The sequence below is a fragment of the Balaenoptera physalus genome (genome assembly GCF_965194825.1).
Source record: "Balaenoptera physalus genome assembly, chromosome: 7".
Taxonomy (NCBI): domain Eukaryota; kingdom Metazoa; phylum Chordata; class Mammalia; order Artiodactyla; family Balaenopteridae; genus Balaenoptera; species Balaenoptera physalus.
In genome coordinates, this window is record NC_138886.1 from 54006621 (window position 1) to 54030892 (window position 24272).

Below are 24272 nucleotides of genomic sequence, written 5' to 3' on the forward strand. Positions count from 1 at the left end.
GAGGAAGAGAAAATTTATAGGTCTAAACTTTTCCAAGTGTTATAATGCAGAATTATTCTGGACATTATGCTACTGGATATGAAAATATCACAGAGCAAATTGCCCTTAATGTGCATCAATTAATTCTACGAATGAGAAATATTAAAAAGGAATACAGCCAGGGCAGTCAAATAATAGCGTTTTCTTCTGGAAGCTGTTTAACTAAAACATTTGATGTTGAAAAATTAGTAAATATGGACTTTTCTATATATTTTATGAATATCCAAAGAACATCCTATATTCACAAAATAAATTTAACTATAAAAGTATAAGATGGGATTAAAAAAAACATACGATGATTCATACAAACAACAACAGACTCTTAGTCTTAAAGAGTCATCAGTCATAAAAAACCCCACGAGTTTGTTATCTACAATAAGATATACAATAATACAATAGCATAATGTATAAAATTTACTAAAAATTTTTTTTATGATTGGCCAACCCTTCCCCCCAAACCTCCAAATAACTCATGATCAAAAGACTTGTACCTACAGATCACTGGAAAGGAATATGTGTTGAAGGTCAGAAAATATGAACTCTAAATACTACCTAACTAGAGGTACAAATTATTGCACCTCTCTGGGCCTCAGTTTACCCACCTGCAAAGTGGAAAGATTAGAATAAATGATCTCCACGACCTTCACAACTCTGATATTCTGAGAAGCCATATTTGAAAGCCTTCCATTACTCTAGGAGGCAGATTGAAAAACATCTTGCTGTGATTTATGTCAGAGTGTTCTGCCTATGTTTTCCTCTAAGAGTTTTACAGTATCCGGGTTTACATTTAGGTCTTTAATTCATTTTGAGTTTATTTTTGTGCACGGTGTTAGGGAGTGATCTAATTTCATTCTTTTACATGTAGCTGTCTAGTTTTCCCAGCACCACTTGTTGAAGAGACTCTCTTTTCTCCATTGTATATTCTTGCCTCCTTTGTTATAGATTAGGTGACCATGGGTGTGTGGGTTTATCTCTGGACTTTCTATCCAAAATAAACATATGGGACCTAATTAAACTTAAAAGCTTTTTGCACAGCAAAGGAAACCATAAACAAAACGAAAGACAACCCTCAGAATGGAAGAAAATATTTGCAAACGAAGCAACCAACAAGGGACTAATCTCCAAAATATACAAACAGCTCATGAAACTCAGTATCAAAAAAACAAACAACCCAATCAAAAAATGGGCATAAGATCTAAATAGACATTTCTCCAAAGAAGACATACAGATGGCTAAAAAGCACATGAAAAGATGTTCAACATCATTAATTATTAGGGAAATACAAATCAAAACTACAATGAGGTATCACCTCACACAGGTCAGAATGGCCATCATCAAAAAATCTACAAACAATAAATGCTGGAGAGGGTGTGGAGAAAAGAGAACTCTCCTACACTGTTGGTGGCAATGTAAACTGGTACAGCCACTGTGGTGAATGGTATTGAGGTTCCTTAAGAAACTAAAAAACCTTAAGTTTTTAGTTTTACTTTCCTTAAGAAACTAAAACTAGAGCTACCATGTGATCCAGCAATCCCACTCCTTGGCATATATCCAGAGAAAACCATAATTTGAAAAGATGTTCATTGCAGCACTATTTACAATAGACAGGACATGGAAGCAATCTAAATGTCCATCGACAGAAGAATGGATAAAGAAGATATGGTACACATATGCAATGGAACGTTAGCCATAAAAAAGAACGAAATAATGCCATTTGCAGCAATGTGGATAGACCTAGAGATTGTCATATTGAGTGAAGTCAGTCTAAGTCAGACAGAGAAAGACAAATATCATATGATATTGCTTATACGTGGAATCTAAAAAAAGGGTACAAATAAAATTATCTACAAAACAGAAATAGAGTTACAGATGTAGAAAACAAACTTATGGTTACCAGGGGGTAAGGAGGGGAGGGATAAATTGGAAGATTGGGATTGACATATACACACTACTATATATAAAATAGGTAACTAATAAGGACCTACTATATATAGCACAGGGAACTCTACTCAGTACTCTGTAATGGCCTATATGGGAAAAGAATCTAAACAAGAGTGGATATATGTATATTTATAACTGATTCACTTTGCTGTACACCTGAAAATAACACAACATTGTAAATCAACTATACTCCAATAAAAATTTAAAAAAATAAATATAATAAAATAAAATCGAATAACAACAAAAAATAAACCTAAAAAAAAAAATAAATCCTTCCATTTTTGGAGATGGATGAAACAGGCTCTTCTCTAAATGTAGAGGACCTCAGTGCTCTTTTTTACACAAAATGGTAGTTCTCTCTCCAAGAGCTTTCTAAGTAATCAGCCATATACTTACTGAAATCCAAGTGGCAAGTGGATTCATTAACCAGATCCTACACCAATTTGAATGTATATATCAGTAGAAGCATAAAGAAAGTAGCCTCTTCATCTCAATTACAGAAATACCATACAACCATTTCTTCTAAGCAGAGAACATTTAAATGATAATAATAAAGCATAATTTTACCTGCAAAATCCTAAAACTTACTATTTCACTGAAAGACAAAATAGAAACTTGAAGAGCATCCCTATTAAGGTTTTTTATTAATTATTTTAAAAGCATATGGAAAAGATAATTGGATGGCTTCAGAAAACGCACTACCTATATGATTTTCAAATAAAGGTGAGTCCAATGGATTTTGAATAAATCTAGTCAATGTCAATATATTAATAATGTATCACCTCCTAAAGTATACCATGTGATGTTATTAAATATTATTCAGATAAGAGTTCCGTGGTCAGTTTTTAAAACACGACATTTCTTTCCTAGAGGATTTCTCAGAGCCTTTAAAAAACTTACAGAAATTTAGAGTCCACAAAAGAAGTTCATGCAGTGTTTTCCTGCTTGTGAAACCACAGAACTTTTTAATGGGACATTTTATGAAACACAGTTTGGTAAATTCTCTAGTGGGTTTGATGAGAAATCTGTAATTTAAACAGGAAGATTATGAGAATGCTTTCTACCAGTCAAGTCTTACTGCAATAGATACCCATTACGATGAACACCTTGACATTTTAAAACACTAATCATCTCTAAACAGCGGATAAGCTTCAAAGACCACTTGATATAAGAAAATCCTTTAAAATTAAAAAAGTTTTTTCAAAAAAGATTTCTTAATTTGGACAAGATATAGTATGATGTCTTTATTTCCACTTTGACTAATATGATGGAGGAATAAGTGGGGAAGTATGAGTCAAAAAAGGAGTGGGGGAAAGAAAAAAAATCATTATTTAAAAAAATTGATTTCTCGGCTACAAGAAATTGCAATTGAATTGGACTCTCTCTACGTGGTATGCACTGTTTACCAGATGTTTTAATTACAATCTACTAAATTATTAGATATCATAAATTGTAAGAATCCATAACAATGGACAAGACTATGATCCAGCCCAGTAAAAAATATTCTTGGGAAAACTATTGCAAGGAAATACACAAATGTGGGCTCCTACAGAAGCAATGATAAGGAGGAACAAGAGTTAGGTTACCTTCTCCCTTGAGTAAAAAGCTATTCTACTCCAACACACCACTATAAAGCAGTCTCAGTTGTTCACTTGAAATACATCCTCACTCACTGACTCATACTGTTAAATCCTGTTATGCTACCAGTAACGTCCATAGTCATAGAGAGAACCAGTAAATACTTTAGTATTGTCAAATTATAATGATTACACATTTTCATGAGTGATGACACGTATCTGTGAGGGCTATCATCACCTCTTGAGTGAGACCCCTTGCATTATGGCTACTTGGCATGGGGCTGCTGGTGACAGGAGCAACAGTGAACCAGTACTTACTAACCATGCACAGGCTGCAGGGCCATGTACTGGGTGCTTGAAAGTTCATGATAAAGATCGGCATCCCTATCTTCTGCGAGTTTCATTAGCAAAAAGCATTTATTATCACAAAGAAGTGGGAATCTCACTATGATCCAAGTCAGGGACCAAACACTAGTTGGCTATTAATTTAATATGGTGGAACAGAAGAATATGAAATACTCTCTCCTAACACACATGGAAGTGTATCAAATAAAAGGAGGGAGTATAAAGACTTCAAAATGAACTTTAGAGACAAAAATTGTACATAGTTAAATGTCAGCGCTACAAAATTACAGGAAGATTGGAATAGCTTAAGCTGAAAAATTTTTTTGGTTATATTTGAAAAAAGATGTTCATAGTCCTCTAACTACTAAAATTTTGAGTGTAATTCATGGCAACACAATGTTTCTTTAGTAAATATGAAAATGGTGCTACAGAATCTTTAGTCAAATGTTGTACTGAAATTGAAATTGTAATGAAAGGTTTTTAAAGATGCATCTTCTCTATCTTGACCAACGTGCACATTTGTGACATAATTAGCTGGAGTTGAGGATGCAGTCTGGGCCCACACAGACTGGATCAAAACTAATTGGACTTTGTGGCAAATGAACTCATGACCTAGACCTCATTAGTCATGATCTAACCAACTGAGTTTGCGGGCCATAGAAAATTCATGTTGGCATGAGATGTTTACTTTGAATTATTTCTGCACTTAAATGGGGCCTATAATTTTAAAGAGCCAACTTTAGAGGTGCTGATTTTCTAAGGTTTTGTGAATGAGTGAACTCACCAATCTCACATTTACCTATTATATGGAAGACCCTAATGTCAGCGGTGGGGTAGTTTTAAAAGGCACAAGGCAATATGCAGAATTCAGAACCATAAATAGGAGAGGAAAATGGAAAAATAAAAAACTAGAGCACATAATTGTACGGTGATAACTAATGTTTACTGAGTGTTTACAATTTCTCAGAAGCTATACAAAATACTTTTGATAAGCTATCTCCATATTTCATAAATGAAGAAAGTGAAGCAGGCTGTGTATCTTTCACAAAGTCACACACTAGTAATCACTCTCCTTTACCTTGGGTCAATGATAAATGACCGTGATAGATACTACGGAGCTAACTGTCTCAACATGCATGCCAACTACCCTTTTCCCTTGCTGCCATCTACCATATAGACATGAAAGCTACAAACCTGCATTCCTAGATTCCTCTGCAGCTAGCTACTACTTTTTTTTTTTTAATTAATTATTTTTGGCTGCGTTGGGTCTTTGTTGCTGCGCGCAGGCTTTCTCTATCTGCGGTGAGCGGGGGCTACTCTTCGTTGCGGTGCGTGGGCTTCTTATTGCTGTGGCTTTTCTTGTTGTGGAGCATGGGCTCTAGGTGCTCGGGCTTCAGTAGTTGCAGCACGTGGACTCAGTAGTTGTGGCGCACAGGCTTAGTTGCTCTGTGGCATGTGGGATCTTCCCGGACCAGGGCTCAAACCTGTGTCCCCTGCATTGGCAGGCGGATTCTTAACCACTGCACCACCACAGAAGTCCCCTAACTACTACTTTGTTACACAGTTATGGCCAATGAGATATAAGCAAAATGGAGCTGGGAGTTTCTGGGAAAGCCTGTGTGTGTGTGTGTGTGTGTGTGTGTGTGTGTGTACACATATATATATATGTACGTATATACCATATGTAACATATCCTTTTCTTCCACCTTCCCTCTTCTTGCTGTCTGGAATACAGATGTGATGGCTGTAACCAAAGCAAATTTACTACCGTACCAGCAAATCTTGGCTCTGACATCCTTGAGCTGCTAAACTAATGCCAGCCACAGACTAAGAGGAAGTACAATTGTGGATGTTTCTACAGGCTCATTTCCTGTCATCTTTGGTTAGCTTAGCACTAAATTGGCTCAGCTGGTCTAAGTTAATCCTAATGGAAGAACAGGCTAATGGAACTGAGCTTCAGAGGCACCCACTCCTCCCTAGATAAGAAAGCCATTTTTTTTCTACTACATAATCAGTTAATGTCTACTGCCCTGATCTCTAGAAATATGTAGCACTCTGTGAGGCCAGAGATCTTCTACTGGAGCAATTTCCATGGTGCAATCCAGTCTAACTAGAGGGAAGTGATTTATGCCAGCTTGTAAGATTTTCTCCACTAAGGTTTATTTTATATTTGCACCACATGGTGCCAGTTATTTGCACAATATGCTACCTCTGGATTTCTTATTACCTGACAAAAATCAAAGTCCTAATTTGTTTAAACCTCTTTTTGTCAGATTTTCTTGGTTTCTTAGCTGACAGAATGCTGTAATAAATGTAAGATAAAATGTTATGGAATGGCAGAATGATAACTTAGCTCTCCAGTGGGGTCTGGTAAGGCTTTACCTAGGATGTCTTTGAACTAGGAGAACACACTAGGTAGGAAATGGTACCTGCTTGAACAAAGGTAAAGTATATAATGACTTTACTCTGAGGTAGTTGTGACAGATCTACCACAGGCAAGAATGAAACGACAATACAATTCAGTGACCTCTAGCAGTGTCTAGAAACCCATTTATTTTCCCTGATAGCATAAAGGACCAAGTGGCAGGCATCCCTATTTTTTTTCGGGATAAACGCCAACAGGAGTTTGGATTTACGGTACAGATTCCAAAAGCAGGCTCCAGGATGCCCTGGCCTTACACAACAAAGAGGTAAAAAATATTCAGTATGTCTAAAATATGTAAAGTGTTATAGATTCACTAGAGTAACAGAAATGTATTGACCCTTTATTATGTGTCAATCACCTAAATAAATGTAAATAAAATAACAAAATGACAACAGTTCCCATTCAGGGAGAGTTCTTCTTAGTATGATAAATATAAATAAGCATTCATAGCACCATGTGGAAGTGGAAGTCTGGGTATAGTGCTGTCTTTACCGTACAGGGGACAAATAAGTTAACTGCAGAGGAGAGCCAGGGTCCACGTCTCAAGGGAGGGGGTGATGTGTTAGTCTATAAAGATATCACTATACCGGGGGGAGCAGTTTTGGAAGGAAAGAGAAAAGGCATAGAATGATATTCCAGCAGAGAAAACAAACCACATGTCCAAAAATACAGAGGTGTGAAAGGAGAGTACTTGGGGAAACATGCACAAAGTTGGTTGTTCCTAGAAGAGGTGGAAGATGAAGCTAGAGAGGTAGGAAGGGGGAGAATGCCAAGGTGGAGAGTTCCACTTTATTTTATAGGTAATGGAGGTTTAAAGGCAGTGGTGATTTAGGTAGATTCAGTGACCAAAAGCAATGAGAAAAGAGAGACAGTCAAGATCAATGAAGAGTTTTCAGTTTTGTATCATCTACTATATACCAGGCCCTGTGCTAGTTGCTTTACACACATAGCCTTAAATCCTCACAACAATCCAGAAAGAGTAAGGCAATTACCCTCCCGCTTCCCAGGAAAGAGTAATAAAAGCTCAGAATAGTTCAGTACTTTGACCATGATTATACAACTAATAGATGGTTAAACCAGGATTTTAAGTTGTTTAGTTATAATAATAGGTAACAATAAATGCATTTTCTACATACCATACACTCTTCTGGTGTTAGATTTATTGCAGTGGAACAACAACAACAACAACAAAAACCGGACAAAAATCCCTGCCCTCGTGGTTGGTGTCATGGGAATCTATGAAATCACCCAAGGAATAGGTGCAGTAAGAATAAAGAAAGCAGAGGTTATCAACCTAGGGCACACAGAAGAGTCAATGAGAGAATTTGAATTCATTTTAGAACTTAGAGATCCAACAGATTGCAAACAAAAACCTGTGGTAAATGAAAACAAACCTGGTGACTTATAATAGTTATTAGTCCCTTTATTTATAATAACATCCTGAATCTTAACCCAAAGTGTCTGAAAAACTCAAATGAAATAAATGTACAAATTGACATTACTGTTGATGCAAAGGAGATGGGTTGGGAGTTTTAGGGGGAGGAGAAGTTCAGACAGGAAAATAAGATTTATTGAGTATCAGGCACTTTTACGTAAAGTAAGTACCTCATTTAATAAATGCAAAAAACCCTCCTAATATAGTAGCTTTATATTAGTTTACAGAAAACACGTACACAAAAATTCACCTTATTGGTAAAAACAAAAAGCATAGGTTTAAGAAGGTATTATTATAATATAGAAATCACCAACAAGGGATATATTTTTCTCAACCTAGTGAAAACGATTAAAGGGCATAGCAATGTTAATAACTTAAAATATTCTACTAGGGTTAAGTGAGAGGAAAATGACCATATATTCTTAGTGAGCATATATCGGCTTAAGCTCAAACATCAGTTTAAGTTAATAACCCTACTCTAGTAAAAAATTACTGTGAAAACAAGGAAACAATTTGGGACGAGTAGAAGGTGTCAGAAAGTACCTTACTTTTCTCTAACCGAGGGAGCGGGAGAATGAATACAACTTCCATACATAAACTTACATTGCTCCATTGGTATAGACAGTGTCGCTTCCTTCCACGTACTGCACCTGAGCTGGGTAGACATGCTGTACCTGCTGCACAGTCTGTACCTGCTGCACCTGGAAAGCAAATATTAGGACTTTGGTGAGGGGTAGATACAATAGAATGAATATACAGCATTAGATTTCCTCAAAGATTTCTCTAGGGTGGTGATACACATGAGAATGTTTTATGATGAAAACTGTTAGGTTCATGCTAATTTCAAGATAAGTGCATGTTGGGTCCAAATCAACTGTAGCATTTATGCAAATAAATTCTGTAACATTCTTGCAGTTATATATGTATATACACACTTCAAGTGTTTAGGGTGAAATTCTGAAAGCTCTGCACTTATTTTGATGATTTATGAAATTCTCTTCACCTGGCTGGTGAATGCTACATTTATTTTTTAATTAAGAAATTCACAATGGAAAAGTTCAAACACTTATACATATAAAAAATACTATAATAAACCCCATGTAATCATCATCCAAGATAAATAACTGTCACCAGACCTTCCCCTTTAGTCTCTCACAGGATTATTTAAAAGTAAGTACAGAACTTGCATGATTTCACTGGTAATATTTCACTTTTTTCCTAAGAGAAAAGAGCTACTTTTAACATGAACACAATACTAACATCAGAAATAAAACATTAACAATTCCTTAATATCATATAAACCCCAGTGATTGTTCAAATTTCTCTAATTATTCCAATGTCTTCTTAGAGTTGGCTTGTTCAAATCAGATCCAAACAAGGTCTACATGTTACATCTGGCTGATATTTCCTATCTTTCTCTTTTAATCTCTAACAGTTTCCCATCCTTTTCATATCTTGACTATTAGTTATTGAAAAAACTGGATCATTTATCTAGTAGAATTTCTAGAATGCTAAATTTGGCTTATAGCATCCCTGAGATGTCATTTAATAAATTCCTCTATCTTCGTATTTCCTATAAATGGGTAGTTAGATCAAGGACCTTGAATAGATTCAATTTTTAAAAAGCTGTGTACTTCTTATTGCATCATACAGGTTGCCATAGAACAGCTGGTTGTCTCTCATTCTGCAATATTATTTGATCAGGGGGTTCAGGTGTTGTCAGCTGGATACATTGATTATAATGTTTCCTAGCTATGTTTTACCTGAGGATATCACTAGTCACTGATGATCATTTTCTAGAGGGATTATTTCAATTAATAAAAGGCTGCAATCTTATGGTAATCTGATTCTGTTATTCCCTCTTCATTTATTAGTAGAATTCTATAAAGGAATTCCTCTTATTAGTATTTGCTTACTCTGAAATAAGGTTTGTACAGGAAGAATAGGATAAATGCATGATTCATTATTTACCAGTACTCAGAATAATGATTTTTTTCCCCTAGCTCCCTCCCCAAGGTGACCAATGTGGCTTTTAGTTTGATTTTGCTTGTATCCTTATGATTTTGAACTTTTGAACATACTGTATTTGATTTCTTTTAACACAGCAGTCTTTTTTTCCCCTAAAATTGTCCCATCTTTGACAAATGATAGACCCGTCAAACTGTATCCTGTGTCTTTTGACATGACTACAGTAATCTTTCTCTAACTCCCATGCTTTCTGTTATGATAAGATGGACCAGACCTACCTATTGTATTTCCTGTCCTAGATCTGAAATCAACTATTTCTTAAAAAATCCCTGGGTCTTATTATTTAGGAGTAATATAAATATGTAAAAACTGTTTGGGAAAGCAATTTACCAACAGGCAAACTATTTGACATCTTTGTGATTTCTTCTACAGAAGTATTCACCATCTGAAGAGTTGCTGTATAATATTATTTTTAAAAATACAGTTTATAAGAGCAAGAAGTTAGAAGGAAAAGCCTTAATGACTGTGAAAAGCAGAGTAATTAAATAAATATAGGAAACCATTCTGTAGAATATATGGTTGATGTTAAAAGAATAAAGTAAGATTGATACATACTTTAATAGCAAGATCTCTAAAACATATTCTAAGTGAAAAAGTATGTTGCTGAAAAATACCTACAGTGTAATTTGGTTTATGTATATATCTGCATACATGGGCACATGTACATACAAATGTACTTAAATATATAAAGGAAAATAGAAGGATGCACACCAAACTTCTAAAAATGGTTATTTTGCTGAGCGACATTAAATGAGATGGAAGAGGGCTTCCCTGGTGGTGCAGTGGTTAAGAATCTGCCTGCCAGGTCTGGGCAAGATGGCGGAAGAGTAAGACGTGGAGATCACCTTCCTTCCCACAGATACATTAGAAATACATCTACACGTGGAACTGCTCCTACAGAACACCCACTGAACGCTGGCAGAAGATGTCAGACCTCCCAAAAGGCAAGAAACTCCCCACGTACTTGGGTAGAGCAAAAGAAAAAAGAAAAAACAGAGACAAAAGAATAGGGATGGGACCTGCACCAGTGAGAGGGAGCTGTGAAGGAGGAAAGGTTTCCACACACTAGGAAGCCCCTTCGCGGGTGGAGACTGCGGGTGGCAGAGGGGGGAAGCTTCAGAGCCACGGAGGAGAGTGCAGCCACAGGGGTGCGGAGGGCAAAGTGGAGAGATTCCCACACAGAGGTTCGGTGCCGGCCAGCACTCACCAGCCCAAGAGGCTTGTCTGCTCAGCCGCCAGGGCGGGCGGGGCTGGGAGCTGAGGCTCGGGCTTCGGTCGGATCGCAGGGAGAGGACTGGGGTTGGCGGCGTGAATACAGCCTGAAGGGGTTAGCGCACCACAGCTAGCCAGGAGGGAGTCCGGGAAAAAGTCTGCAGCTGCCGAAGAGGCAAGAGACTTTTTCTTGCCTCTTTGTTTTGTGATGCGCAAGGAGAGGGGATTCAGAGCGTGGCCTAAACGAGCTCCAGAGACGGGTGCGAGCCGCGGCTATCAGTGCAGACCCCAGAGACGGGCGCGAGCCGCGGCTATCAGTGCGGACCCCAGAGACGGGCGCGAGCCGCGGCTATCAGCGGCGACCCCAGAGATGGGCGTGAGCAGCGGTGATCAGCGTGGGCCCCAGAGACGGGCATGGGATGCTAAGGCTGCTGCTGCCGCCACCAAGAAGCCTGTGTGCAAGCACAGTTCACTCTCCACACCGCCCCGCCCAGGAGCCTGTGCAGCCCGCCACTGCCAGGCTCCCGTGATCCGGGGACAACTTCCCCGGGAGAACGCATGGCGCGCCTCAGGCTGCTGCAACGTCACGCTGGCCTCTGCCGCCGCAGGCTCACCCCGCATCCGTACCCCTCCCTACCCCCATCGTGAGTGAGCCAGAGCCCCCGAAGCAGCTGCTCCTTTAACCCCGTCCTGTGTGAGCCAAGAGCAGACGCCCTCAGGCGACCTACACGCAGAGGCGGGTCCAAATCCAAAGTTGAACCCCAGGAGCTGTATGAACAAAGAAGAGAAAGGGAAATTTCTCCCAGCAGCCTCAGAAGCAGCGGATTAAAACTCCACAAACAACTTGATGTGCCTGCATCTGTTGAATACCTCAACAGACAACAAATCATCCCAAATTCAGGAGGTGGACTTTGGGAGCAGGATATATTAATTTTACTCCTTTTCCTTTTTTTGTGAGTGTATATGTGTATGCTTCTGGGTGAGATTTTGTCTGTATAGTTTTGCTTTCACCATTTGTCCTAGGGTTTGGTCCGTCCGTTTTTTTTTTTTTTTACTTGAAAAAATTTTTTTCTTAATAAATTTTTTCTTAATAATTTTTTCCTTATTTTATTTTAAAAAATTAAAAAAATTTTTTCTTAATAATTTTTTAAATTTTTATTTCAAAAAATTAAAAAAAATTTTTCTTAATAATTTTTTCTTATTTTTATTATAAAAAATTAATAAATTTATTTTTTAAAAATTTAAAAAAATTTTTCTTAATAAATTTTTTCGTAATAATTTTTTTTCTTATTTTTTATTATAATAGCTTTATTTTATTTTATTTTATTTTATCCTCTTTCTTTCTTTCTTCCTATTTTTTCTCCCTTTTATTCTGAGCCGTGTGGATGAAAGGCTCTTGGTGCTCCAGCCAGGCATCAGGGCTGTGCCTCTGAGGTGGGAGAGCCAACTTCAGGACACTGGTCCACAAGAGACCTCCCAGCTCCATGTAATACCAAACGGCGAAAATCTCTCAGAGATCTCCATCTCAACATCAAGACCCAGCTTCACTCAACGACCAGCAAGCTACAGTGCTGGACACCCTATGCCAAACAACTACCAAGACAGGAACACAGCCCCATCCATTAGCAGAGAGGCTGCCTAAAATCATAATAAGGCCACAGACACCCCAAAATACACCACCAGACGTGGACGTGCCCACCAGAAAGACAAGATCCAGCCTCATCCACCAGAACACAGGCACTAGTCCCCTCTACCAGGAAGCCTACACAACCCACTGAACCAACCTTAGCCACTGGGGACAGATACCAAAAACAACGGGAACTATGAACCTGCAGCCTGTGAAAAGGAGACCCCAAACACAGTAAGATAAGCAAAATGAGAAGACAGAAAAACACACAGCAGATGAAGGAGCAGGGTCAAAACACACCAGACTTAACAAATGAAGAGGAAATAGGCAGTCTACCTGAAAAAGAATTCAGAATAATGATAGTAAGGATGATCCAAAATCTTGGAAATAGAATAGACAAAATGCACAAAACATTTAACAAGGATGTAGAAGAACTAAAGAGGAACCAAGCAACAATGAAAAACACAATAAATGAAATTAAAAATACTCTAGAAGGGATCAGTAGCAGAATAACTGAGGCAGAAGAACGGGTAAGTGACCTGGAAAATAAAATAGTGGAAATAACTACTGCAGAGCAGAATAAAGAAAAAAGAATGAAAAGAAGTGAGGACAGTCTCAGAGACCTCTGGGACAACATTAAACGCACCAACATTCGAATTATAGGGGTCCCAGAAGAAGAAGAGAAAAAGAAAGGGACTGAGAAAATATTTGAAGAGATTGTAGTTGAAAACTTCCCTAATATGAGAAAGGAAATAGTTAATCAAGTCCTGGAAGCACAGAGAGTTCCATACAGGATAAATCCAAGGAGAAACATGCCAAGACACATATTAATCAAACTATCAAAAATTAAATATAAAGAAAACATATTAAAAGCAGCAAGGGAAAAACAACAAATAACACACAAGGGAATCCCCATAAGGTTAACAGCTGATCTTTCAGCAGAAACTCTGCAAGCCAGAAGGGAGTGGCAGGATATACTTAAAGTGATGAAGGAGAAAAACCTACAACCAAGATTACTCTACCCAGCAAGGATCTCATTCAGATTTGATGGAGAAATTAAAACCTTTAGAGACAAGCAAAAGCTGAGAGAGTTCAGCACCACCAAACCAGCTTTACAACAAATGCTAAAGGAACTTCTCTAGGCAAGAAACACAAGAGAAGGAAAACACCTACAATAACAAATCCAAAACATTTAAGAAAATGGGAATAGGAACATACATATTGATAATTACCTTAAATGTAAATGGATTAAATGCTCCCACCAAAAGACACAGACTGGCTGAATGGATACAAAAACAAGACCCATATATATGCTGTCTACAAGAGACCCACTTCAGACCTAGGGACACATACAGACTGAAAGTGAGGGGATGGAAAAAGATATTCCATGCAAATGGAAATCAAAAGAAAGCTGGAGCAGCAATTCTCATATCAGACAAAATAGACTTTAAAATAAAGACTATTACAAGAGACAAAGAAGGACACTATATAATGATCAAGGGATCGATCCAAGAAGAAGATATAACAATTATAAATATTTATGCACCCAACATAGGAGCACCTCAATACATAAGGCAAATACTAACAGCCATAAAAGGGGAAATTGACAGTAACACAATCATAGTAGGGGACTTTAACACCCCACTTTCACCAATGGACAGATCATCCAAAATGAAAATAAATAAGGAAACACAAGCTTTAAATGATACATTAAACAAGATGGACTTAATTGATATTTATAGGACATTCCACCCAAAAACAACAGAATACACATTTTCCTCAAGTGCTCATGGAACATCCTCCAGGATAGATCATATCTTGGGGAACAAATCAAGCCTTGGTAAATTTAACAAAATTGAAATCATATCAAGTATCTTTTCCAACCACAATGCTATGAGACTAGATATCAATTACAGGAAAAGATCTGTAAAAAATACAAACACATGGAGGCTACACAATACACTACTTAATAACGAATTAATCACTGAAGAAATCAAAGGGGAAATCAAAAAATACCTAAAAACAAATGACAATGGAGACATGACGACCCAAAACCTATGGGATGCAGCAAAAGCAGTTCTAAGAGGAAAGTTTATAGCAATACAAGCCTACCTCAAGAAACAGGAAACATCTCGAATAAACAACCTAACCTTGCACCTAAAGCAATTAGAGAAAGAAGAACAAAAAACCCCAAAGCTAGCAGAAGGAAAGAAATCATAAAGGTCAGATCAGAAATAAATGAAAAAGAAATGAAGGAGACAATAGCAAAGATCAATAAAACTAAAAGCTGGTTCTTTGAGAACATAAACAAAATTGATAAACCATTAGCCAGACTCATCAAGAGAAAAAGAGAGAAGACTCAAATCAACAGAATTAGAAATGAAAAAGGAGAAGTAACAACTGACACTGCAGAAATACAAACGATCATGAGAGATTACTACAAGCAACTCTATGCCAATAAAATGGACAACCTGGAAGAAATGGACAAATTCTTAGAAATGCACAACCTGCCGAGACTGAACCAGGAAGAAATAGAAAATATGAACAGACCAATCACAAGCACTGAAATTGAAACTGTGATTAAAAATCTTCCAACAAACAAAAGCCAAAGACCAGATGGCTTCACAGGCGAATTCTATCAAACATTTAGAGAAGAGCTAACACCTATCCTTCTCAAACTCTTCCAAAATATTGCAGAGGGAGGAACACTCCCAAACTCATTCTACGAGGCCACCATCACCCTGATACCAAAACCAGACAAAGATGTCACAAAGAAAGAAAACTACAGGCCAATATCACTGATGAACATAGATGCAAAAATCCTCAACAAAATACTAGCAAACAGAATCCAACAGCACATTAAAAGGATCATACACCATGATCAAGTGGAGTTTATTCCAGGAATGCAAGGATTTTTCAATATACGCAAATCAATCAACGTGATACATCATATTAACAAACTGAAGGAGAAAAACCATATGATCATCTCAATAGATGCAGAGAAAGCTTTCGACAAAATTCAACACCCATTTATGATAAACGCCCTGCAGAAAGTAGGCATAGAGGGAACTTTCCTCAACATAATAAAGGCCATATATGACAAACCCACAGCCAACATCGTTCTCAATGGTGAAAAACTGAAACCATTTCCACTAAGATCAGGAACAAGACAAGGTTGCCCATTCTCACCACTATTATTCAACATAGTTTTGGAAGTGTTAGCCACAGCAATCAGAGAAGAAAAAGAAATAAAAGGAATCCAAATTGGAAAAGAAGAAGTAAAGCTGTCACTGTTTGCAGATGACATGATACTATACATAGAGAATCCTAAAGATGCTACCAGAAAACTACTAGAGCTAATCAATGAATTTGGTAAAGTAGCAGGATACAAAATTAATGCACAGATATCCTTTGCATTCCTATACACTAATGATGAAGAATCTGAAAGTGAAATTAAGAAAACACTCCCATTTACCATTGCAACAAAAAGAATAAAATATCTAGGAATAAACCTACTTAAGGAGACAAAAGACCTGTATGCAGAAAATTATAAGACACTGATGAAAGAAATTAAAGATGATACAAACAGATGGAGAGATATACCATGTTCTTGGATTGGAAGAATCAACATTGTGAAAACGACTCTACTACCCAAAGCAATCTACAGATTCAATGCAATCCCTATCAAACTACCACTGGCATTTGTCACAGAACTAGAACAAAAATTTTCACAATTTGAATGGAAACACAAAAGACCCCGAATAGCCAAAGCACTCTTGAGAACGAAAAATGGAGTTGGAGGAATCAGGCTCCCTGACTTCAGACTATATTACAAAGCTACAGTAACCAAGAGAGTATGGTACTGGCACAAAAACAGAAACACAGATCAATGGAACAGGATAGAAAGCCCAGAGATAAACCCACGCACATATGGTCACCTTATCTTTGATAAAGGAGGCAAGCATATACAGTGGAGAAAAGACAGCCTCTTCAATAAGTGGTGCTGGGAAAACTGGACAGGTGCATGTAAAAGTATGAAATTAGAACACGCCCTAACACCATACACAAAAATAAACTCAAAATGGATTAAAGACCTAAATGTAAGGCCAGACACTATCAAACTCTTAGAGGAAAACATAGGCAGAACACTCTATGACATAAATCACAGCAAGATCCTTTTTGACCCACCTCCTAGAGAAATGGAAATAGAAACACAAATAAACAAATGGGACCTAATGAAACTTAAAAGCTTTTGCACAGCAAAGGAAATCATAAACAAGACCAGAAGACAACCCTCAGAATGGGAGAAAATATTTGCAAATGAAGCAACTGACAAAGGACTAATCTCGAAGATTGACAAGCAGCTCATGCAGCTCAATAACAAAAAAAAAAACAACCCAATCCAAAAATGGGCAGAAGACCTAAATAGACATTTCTCCAAAGAAGATATACAGATTGCCAACAGACACATGAAAGAATGCTCAACATCATTAATCATTAGAGAAATGCAAATCAAAACTACAATGAGATATCATCTCACACCAGTCAGAATGGCCATCATCAAAAAATCTACAAACAATAAATGCTGGAGAGGGTGTGGAGAAAAGGGAACACTCTTGCACTGTTGGTGGGAATGTAAATTGATACAGCCACTAAGTAGAACAGTATGGAGGTTCCTTAAAAAACTAAAAATAGAACTACCATATGACCCAGCAATCCCCCTACTGGGCATATACCCTGAGAAAACCATAATTCAAAAAGAGTCATGTACCAAAATGTTCATTGCAGCTCTTTGTACAATAGCCAGGACATGGAAGCAACCTAAGTGTCCATCATCGGATGAATGGATAAAAAAGATGTGGCACATATATACAATGGAATATTACTCAGCCATAAAAAGAAATGAAATGGAGGTATTTGTAGTGAGGTGGATGGAGTTAGAGTCTGTCAAACAGAGTGAAATAAGTCAGAAAGAGAAAAACAAATACAGTATATATACACATATATATGGAATCTAAGGAAAAAAAAAAAAGGTCATGAAGAACCTAGTGGCAAGACGAGAATAAAGACAGAGACCTACTAGAGAATGGACTTGAGGATATGGGGAGGGGGAGGGGTAAGATGTGACGGTGAGAGAGCGGCATGGACATATATACACTACCAAATGTAAAATAGATAGCTAGTGGGAAGCAGCCGCATAGCACAGGGAGATCAGCTCGGTGCTTTGTGACCACCTAGAGGGCTGGGATAGGGAGGGTGGGAGGGAGGGAGACACAAGAGGGAAGAGATATGGGAACATATGTATATGTATAACTGATTCACTTTGTTATAAAGCAGAAACTAACACACCATTGTAAAGCAATTATACTCCAATAAAGATGTTAAAAAAAGAAAAAAATAGATAGCTAGTGGGAAGCAGCCGCAGAGCACAGGGAGATCAGCTCTGTGCTTTGTGACCACCTAGAGGGGTGGGATAGGGAGCGTGGGAGGGAGAGGCAAGAGGGAGGGGATATGGGGATATATGTATACGTATAACTGATTCTTTGTGTTATACAGCAGCAACTAACAACAATGTAAAGCAATTATACTCTAATAAAGATGTTAAAAAAAAACCTGCAAAAAAAAAAAAAAAAGAATCCTGGTCTGGGAAGGTCCCACATGCCGCGGAGCAACTAAGCCCGTGTCCCACAACTACTGAGCCTGCGTGCGTAGAGCCCGTGCTCCGCAACAAGAGAAGCCACCGCAATGAGAAGCCCGCGCACCACAACAAAGAGTAGTCCCCGCTCTCTGCGGCTAGAGAAATCCCTCCCACAGCAATGAAGACCCAACACAGCCAAAAATAAAAACAAATAAATAAATAAATTTATTTTAAAAAAATGAGATGGAAGAGATGATGTGACTAACATCCTTTATCAATTCATATCTTGTATCTATTATATCAAATATATATCTCGATATATGGAAGGACTTCCACTTCTGGCCATGATGGAGTAAATACTACTGGAAATGCCCTCCCCCCTACTAAACAAGTAGATAAGTAGACAAAATATGTAAAACAATGTTTTCAGTCATTCAACAAAATGTATCGTAAGATTGTGTTCTTTAAAAGAAGGAAAACAAATAATGTGAACCCTATAATGATCTTAGCTTTTGACCTGGATGTAATCAGAGTGCAGAGCAAGAATGGAGAAACGAAGCAGAGCATCATGATCTCACTGAGGTGAGGAGACAGATACTGAATTTGGGAAAGCAGAGTCACCTGAAGTTTGGGGGCAGTATCAGAAAGGAAGTTAAGCAGAGAAATAGATCCAGAAATGTTCACAGAGATCCCCTTGAGTCTGATGTTGAATACAAGCTGCACGTGTGTAGGGGGCAGAGATGCTCAAATTCTGACCATCCACAGTGACATGACCTTATTGAACACCTAGGGCATTCTGTAGAAACACCAGAAGGGCAGAGCGAGCCTTAGCAGAAGGGCTAAATTAGGTCTAGAATAAAGACTACTTTAGGTCCGTCCTAACAAATCTGAAAGAAAAGCCTTGATAATATCCACAAGTAACTGCCTCTACAGAACTACATTTAACACTTTTAAAGGAAGACATCAAAATCCAGACATATAAAACCATAAGAAACATAATGTCCAGCATTCCAAAAAAATTATTAGACACATGAAGAAGCAGAAAAATGTGATATATAACCAGGAAGAAAATCAATCAATAGAAACAAATCTAGAAATGGAAGACATGAAGTGGCAGACAGAGACATTAAAACAGTTGTTCTAAATAGACTTAAGATTTAAAGGAAAACACAAACATGATGAGAAAAAAAGAAGCTATAACGAACCAAGTCAAATTTGTAGAGCTGAAAAATACAGTATCTGATATGAAAAATTTGCTGAATGGAATTGAGAGCAGATTACATAATGCAGAAGAAAAGTCAAGTTGAAAACCTAGCAGTAAAAACTATCTGAAGAACAGAGGAAAAAAAAGGAAATAATGAAGAATAGAGAACCAATGAACTATGGAACAATATCAAGTAGTCTAAAACAGTATAACTATAGTCCCAGAAGAAGAGGAAGAACAGAAAATATATTTGAAGAAGAGTGGTAGAAACATCCAAATTTTATTAAAACTATAAACACTGTAAGAAGCTTAACATATGCCAATGTATAGAAAAAGAAAACCACACCAAAGTGCATCATAATTAGAGTGCTAAAAACCCATATTAAGGAGAAAAAGTTTTAAGCAAGACAGAAAACAGACACATTATGTACAAGGCAACAGGTATTAGCATGATTGAAAACTTCCCAGTCAAAAATAATGCAAGCCTAAGACAATCAAACAACATATTTAAAGCAGTGAGAGGAAAATTTCAATCAAGAATCCTCCATCCAGTGAAATATCTTCAAAAATGAAGAGGAAATCCTTTCTCAGACAAAAACTGAGAGAATTCATCCTGCTCTAGCAGACGTCCAGTGAAGGTAGCCACAAAGGAAGCTCTTTGGACCAAAGAAAAATAATACCTGATGGAAAACTGGGCCTATACAAAGAAATGAGGAGCACTAGAAATGGTAACTTCGTAGGTAAAGGGTTTTTTGTTTGTTTTCTCATCTTTTAATTTCTATAAAAGATAATTGCCTATGTAAAGCAAAAATAACAATATGTGTATAACAGGGTTTATTTACCACATATGTAGAAATGAAATGTATGTATGACAAAAATAGCACAAATGAGGGGAGAGGGAAATGAAAACACACTTTTGTAATATTCGTATATGTTAAGTAGTGTAGTATTACTTGAACATAGGCTGTGATCAGTTAAAGATATAAACACCATATTAAAAAATAGGATAGTCAATAGAGGAGATAAAATGCAATACTAGAAAACACTCAGTATATCCAATAGAAGGCAGAAATAGAGGAAATAAAAGAAGAACAAATGGAACAAACAGAAAATAACAAGAAGCTAGAATTAAATGCAACCATATCTATAATTATACTCAATTTAAATCTTGACTGTCATAATGGGTAAAAATGTAAACTCTAACTATATACTCTCTACCAGAACACATTTTAAATATACAAAGACAGGTTAAAAATAAAAGGATATAAAAAGACAGGCTTTTGCAAACACCAATCACAAGAAAGACTGGTTATATTAATATCAGTCAAAGTAGACTTCAAGACAACCGATATTACCAAAGATAAAGAGGGAAATTTCATCAAGAAAATTATCAAGAATAAATAATATATCTTATATGTCTTTGCATCTAAGAACAGTTTCAAAATAACATGAAGCAAAAACTGAAAGAATCAAATGTCCTTAATTGGTTTCCTTCATGGGGGCCAATATGGTGTGGTGGCATATTCAGTCGATCTGGAAATAGGAGAACTGATTTTAAGTCTTTATGCTGACACTTGCTGTTTATATATTGGGATAGTCAATTCACTTCTTTAAGTAATAATTTCTTTGTGTGTAAAATAAAAATTGTATCTACTCTATCATAAAGAATTTTTGTGAGAAGCCAAAACTATTAAACATAAATACAAAGCATGGCATAGGCATATATGATAATTATAATACATCTTGACTAATGAGAGACATTCTTAAATACTTCAAAATATGAATCTTGTCTTCTACATCTGTGTAATTTTCATCTTTATATCCCACTTGGCTTCAGCCATAAATATGCACAATAAATGTTCATCAAGGGTTTCTTCAAATCATGAGATTCTGTAATTAAAGTAGAAATGAAACTCAGAAAGTGTCAAGAATCTTGGAAAAGAATTCTGGATAGATGCTGGCTAACTCATCTAGGACATCAATATATAAATACGTCTCTTGATTACACTGAGACTTTACAGTACAGCATAAAAATAGGGCATAATTCTTTGCATTATCTACCAAGTTAAGGAACTGATGAAGTAAATAGAAGACCTACTTACTTAAATAGAAACTAGAAAAACACTAAAAATACTGAATTATAGCATATTTTGGAGGTAACACAATTTTCATTATTATCCAGTAAGTATGGTTTGTCGACTAATCATCAGAAACTGGGCCAAAGAGGCCTTTGAAAGAATTTAATGATGAGAGATGGAACTGCCTGTAGTTTGAGAAAGTATTCTTTCAAGGGTATAACGATAGTGAAGGAAGTAAAAGCGGGGTAAAAAAGAAAAAGAAAGGAGAAAGGAAAAATAACTACCTTATGTATACATGTCTCATTTCACCAATGAAAAGTTAAGGTCCTTCAAAGTCTTTTATTTAGTTTTTAGTTGAGGGTTATTTGATTTTCTTTTCTTTGTGGGGGGGAGGGGACAGTGGGGCTCTATTATTAGTAAAAGTGCATTGGAGAGCCACAGAAATGCTCCTTTCTACCTCAAATTAAAATTATTCCGATCCAGGAAGAGAGCTATGTATACAGAATAACTTTGAAACTTACAAATCCAGTCACAGGATGGAAGTGCACACGTAGAGCATTTTTTATATTGTGATATATTCTCAAAGACCCAACACAGTGTAAACACACTATATTTATCACTCAATATTAAATAATGCCCTGCACCTAGCAAAGGAAATGCCCAGTGAATATTTGTGAAGTTTATAGTATCTTCTAAATGTGGATGTGTATTCATTAAAAAGCAAAAACAAAAACAAAAACGAAGGAATGCTTATTATTCCAAAGTGAACTGATGTGATTACTTTTAATGCCCTTTAATGTATCATTAAAGACCAAAGGTAAAAATTTAAAAGGAAGTTGCATGCTATTTTCTGTTTCCTAAATAATTAACTGTGGTTCAAATTTGTTCAAATATTATTCTATACTGTCCTTATGTTAAATATTAATTTCTATTCAAATATTTACTAAATAGTTATCTATGAAAAGTTTATTTTTTATTGTATTTGCCATACTGCAGTGCAGGAACTGCTGAGGTTAGCAATGCTGAAAGATATGGGGAAACTAGCATCCTGTAGGCATGTCATTACTATTCCCAATAACTGTTATTTTCCATCCATCTTTGTGAAATCTATAAACTGTCACATTTTACTGCTTACCCTATCCAAGTCCTCAGGGGAAAGGAAGGAGATGATTAAATAAACTCTATAGGAAATTAATTTTCTCTTAATTTCATTGTCTTTCCCAGGATAAATCCTCAAAAGTGTTTCCTAAGAGAATGAACAAATATTTTTCACCACTTGAATTTTAATAAACAACAAAGTGGTGAAAATATGAACTGAAAAGAGATGGACAAAGGTGGAATTAACAGAAATAATCAACAATTTCTACAATTAACTGTTCATTTAATAAAAATGACCTTGGGCTAATTTCTAAAAGACTACCTAGTACATATCAGAATGTTGGCGGTAATGAAGTCAAACCATAACAACATTCTACACAAGAAATTTATCCATTCTCTGTCATCTGAAGGAAAAAAAATATCCCCCGGTATAAATATATGCAAAAATGTATTTACATTCATACACTAGATGAATTAAGCAACTTAACACTGTCTTACTAATACATATTTAAATGGAAGCACTTCTTATTACTATTCAAATGTAGTATTACAAATGCATTTGCTTATTTTTGTGAATTTTTATAATTCTTATTATTTATAAAAAGAAGTGAATACCAAAACAAACTACGTACCACAGGAAAATGTGCTAGTTCAACAGAATCAGTTAGTAGATTTTCAGGACAAATTTATACAATATGTTGTTTTGGATGTGCTTCAAGAAAAATAAAATGAATCACACTTCAAAACAGAAATCCTTTTCAATAGTAAATGAAATCATTTATAATTGTTAAGCTTATTAGTCAGCTAAGAACAATACTAATCTCTTTGTAAAAATGTCTTTATTATGTCAAGATCTTCATTGCCTTTCTTGTATAAAAGCATTCCTTACACACGTGGTTGGCACAAAACATTTCAAACCTTAGTACTGAGAACTGTCAAAAACTGCATTAAGATGACTTTAATAGACCCACAAGAGATATGAAAGAGCTCTTAGCAGATTAAAAACATGGGATATTAGAACAGCTATGTTAGAGGCTGCTATGGGACTGACCAAAAGTGAAGCAGAAGGAAAAGCATCTACACTGGAGCAGCTATTAATAAAAGGGCAGGGGGGAAGTAAGACATCCAGAGTAGCAGCAGAGAGTTAATTAGAAAAGCCACCTTGTGAGAAAAGAGAAGGAACGGAACTAATTCAATATTCCTGGACCAGTAAAACTGTAGGGAATTGAAGGGATTGAGGAAAGATAAGTCAAAAAGTTCAATGAGTACAGTGTGAGTACTCGTTGTTAGAAGAAAAGATGCAACAAAAGAAAAGAGCATAAGGGGAAAACTAATTTCCTTTACAGGCACGGTTATGGGAACAGAAATCAAAAACCTAAAGCCATTTTTTTAGTCTTGGTTAAAAGTAAAGTAAATTATACATTACAATACTGTTTAATAAATCTTGCCAACAAAGAATCCTACAAATATTTTGAATGCTGAAAGTTATTTGCAGGTACCGGATGTTTATACATTATGATCACAAGATCACAGTGAACAAAGAGCATGGTTAAGTGACAGGACAGGTTAGAAAAAAATGTTATTTAAAGTCTCTCCTTGTGTTTGCTGAGAAAGAACAAGACGTT

The 24272-nt window shown here is 36.5% G+C and overlaps 1 protein-coding gene and 1 long non-coding RNA gene across 16 annotated transcripts in view; one reads left to right on the forward strand and one right to left on the reverse strand.

Annotated features, from left to right (window-relative positions):
* The window catches only part of RFX3 (regulatory factor X3), a 307605-nt gene that overhangs the window by 112653 nt on the left and 170680 nt on the right, over positions 1–24272 (reverse strand). For all 15 annotated transcript variants that reach the window (XM_082470961.1, XM_082470970.1, XM_082470974.1 and 12 more), the window contains one exon: positions 8366–8463. In XM_082470961.1, coding sequence (XP_082327087.1) covers positions 8366–8463 — 98 coding nt within the window. The remainder of the gene's footprint in view (positions 1–8365; positions 8464–24272) is intronic.
* The window catches only part of LOC309665036, a 143505-nt gene that overhangs the window by 58653 nt on the left and 60580 nt on the right, over positions 1–24272 (forward strand). The window lies entirely within an intron of this gene.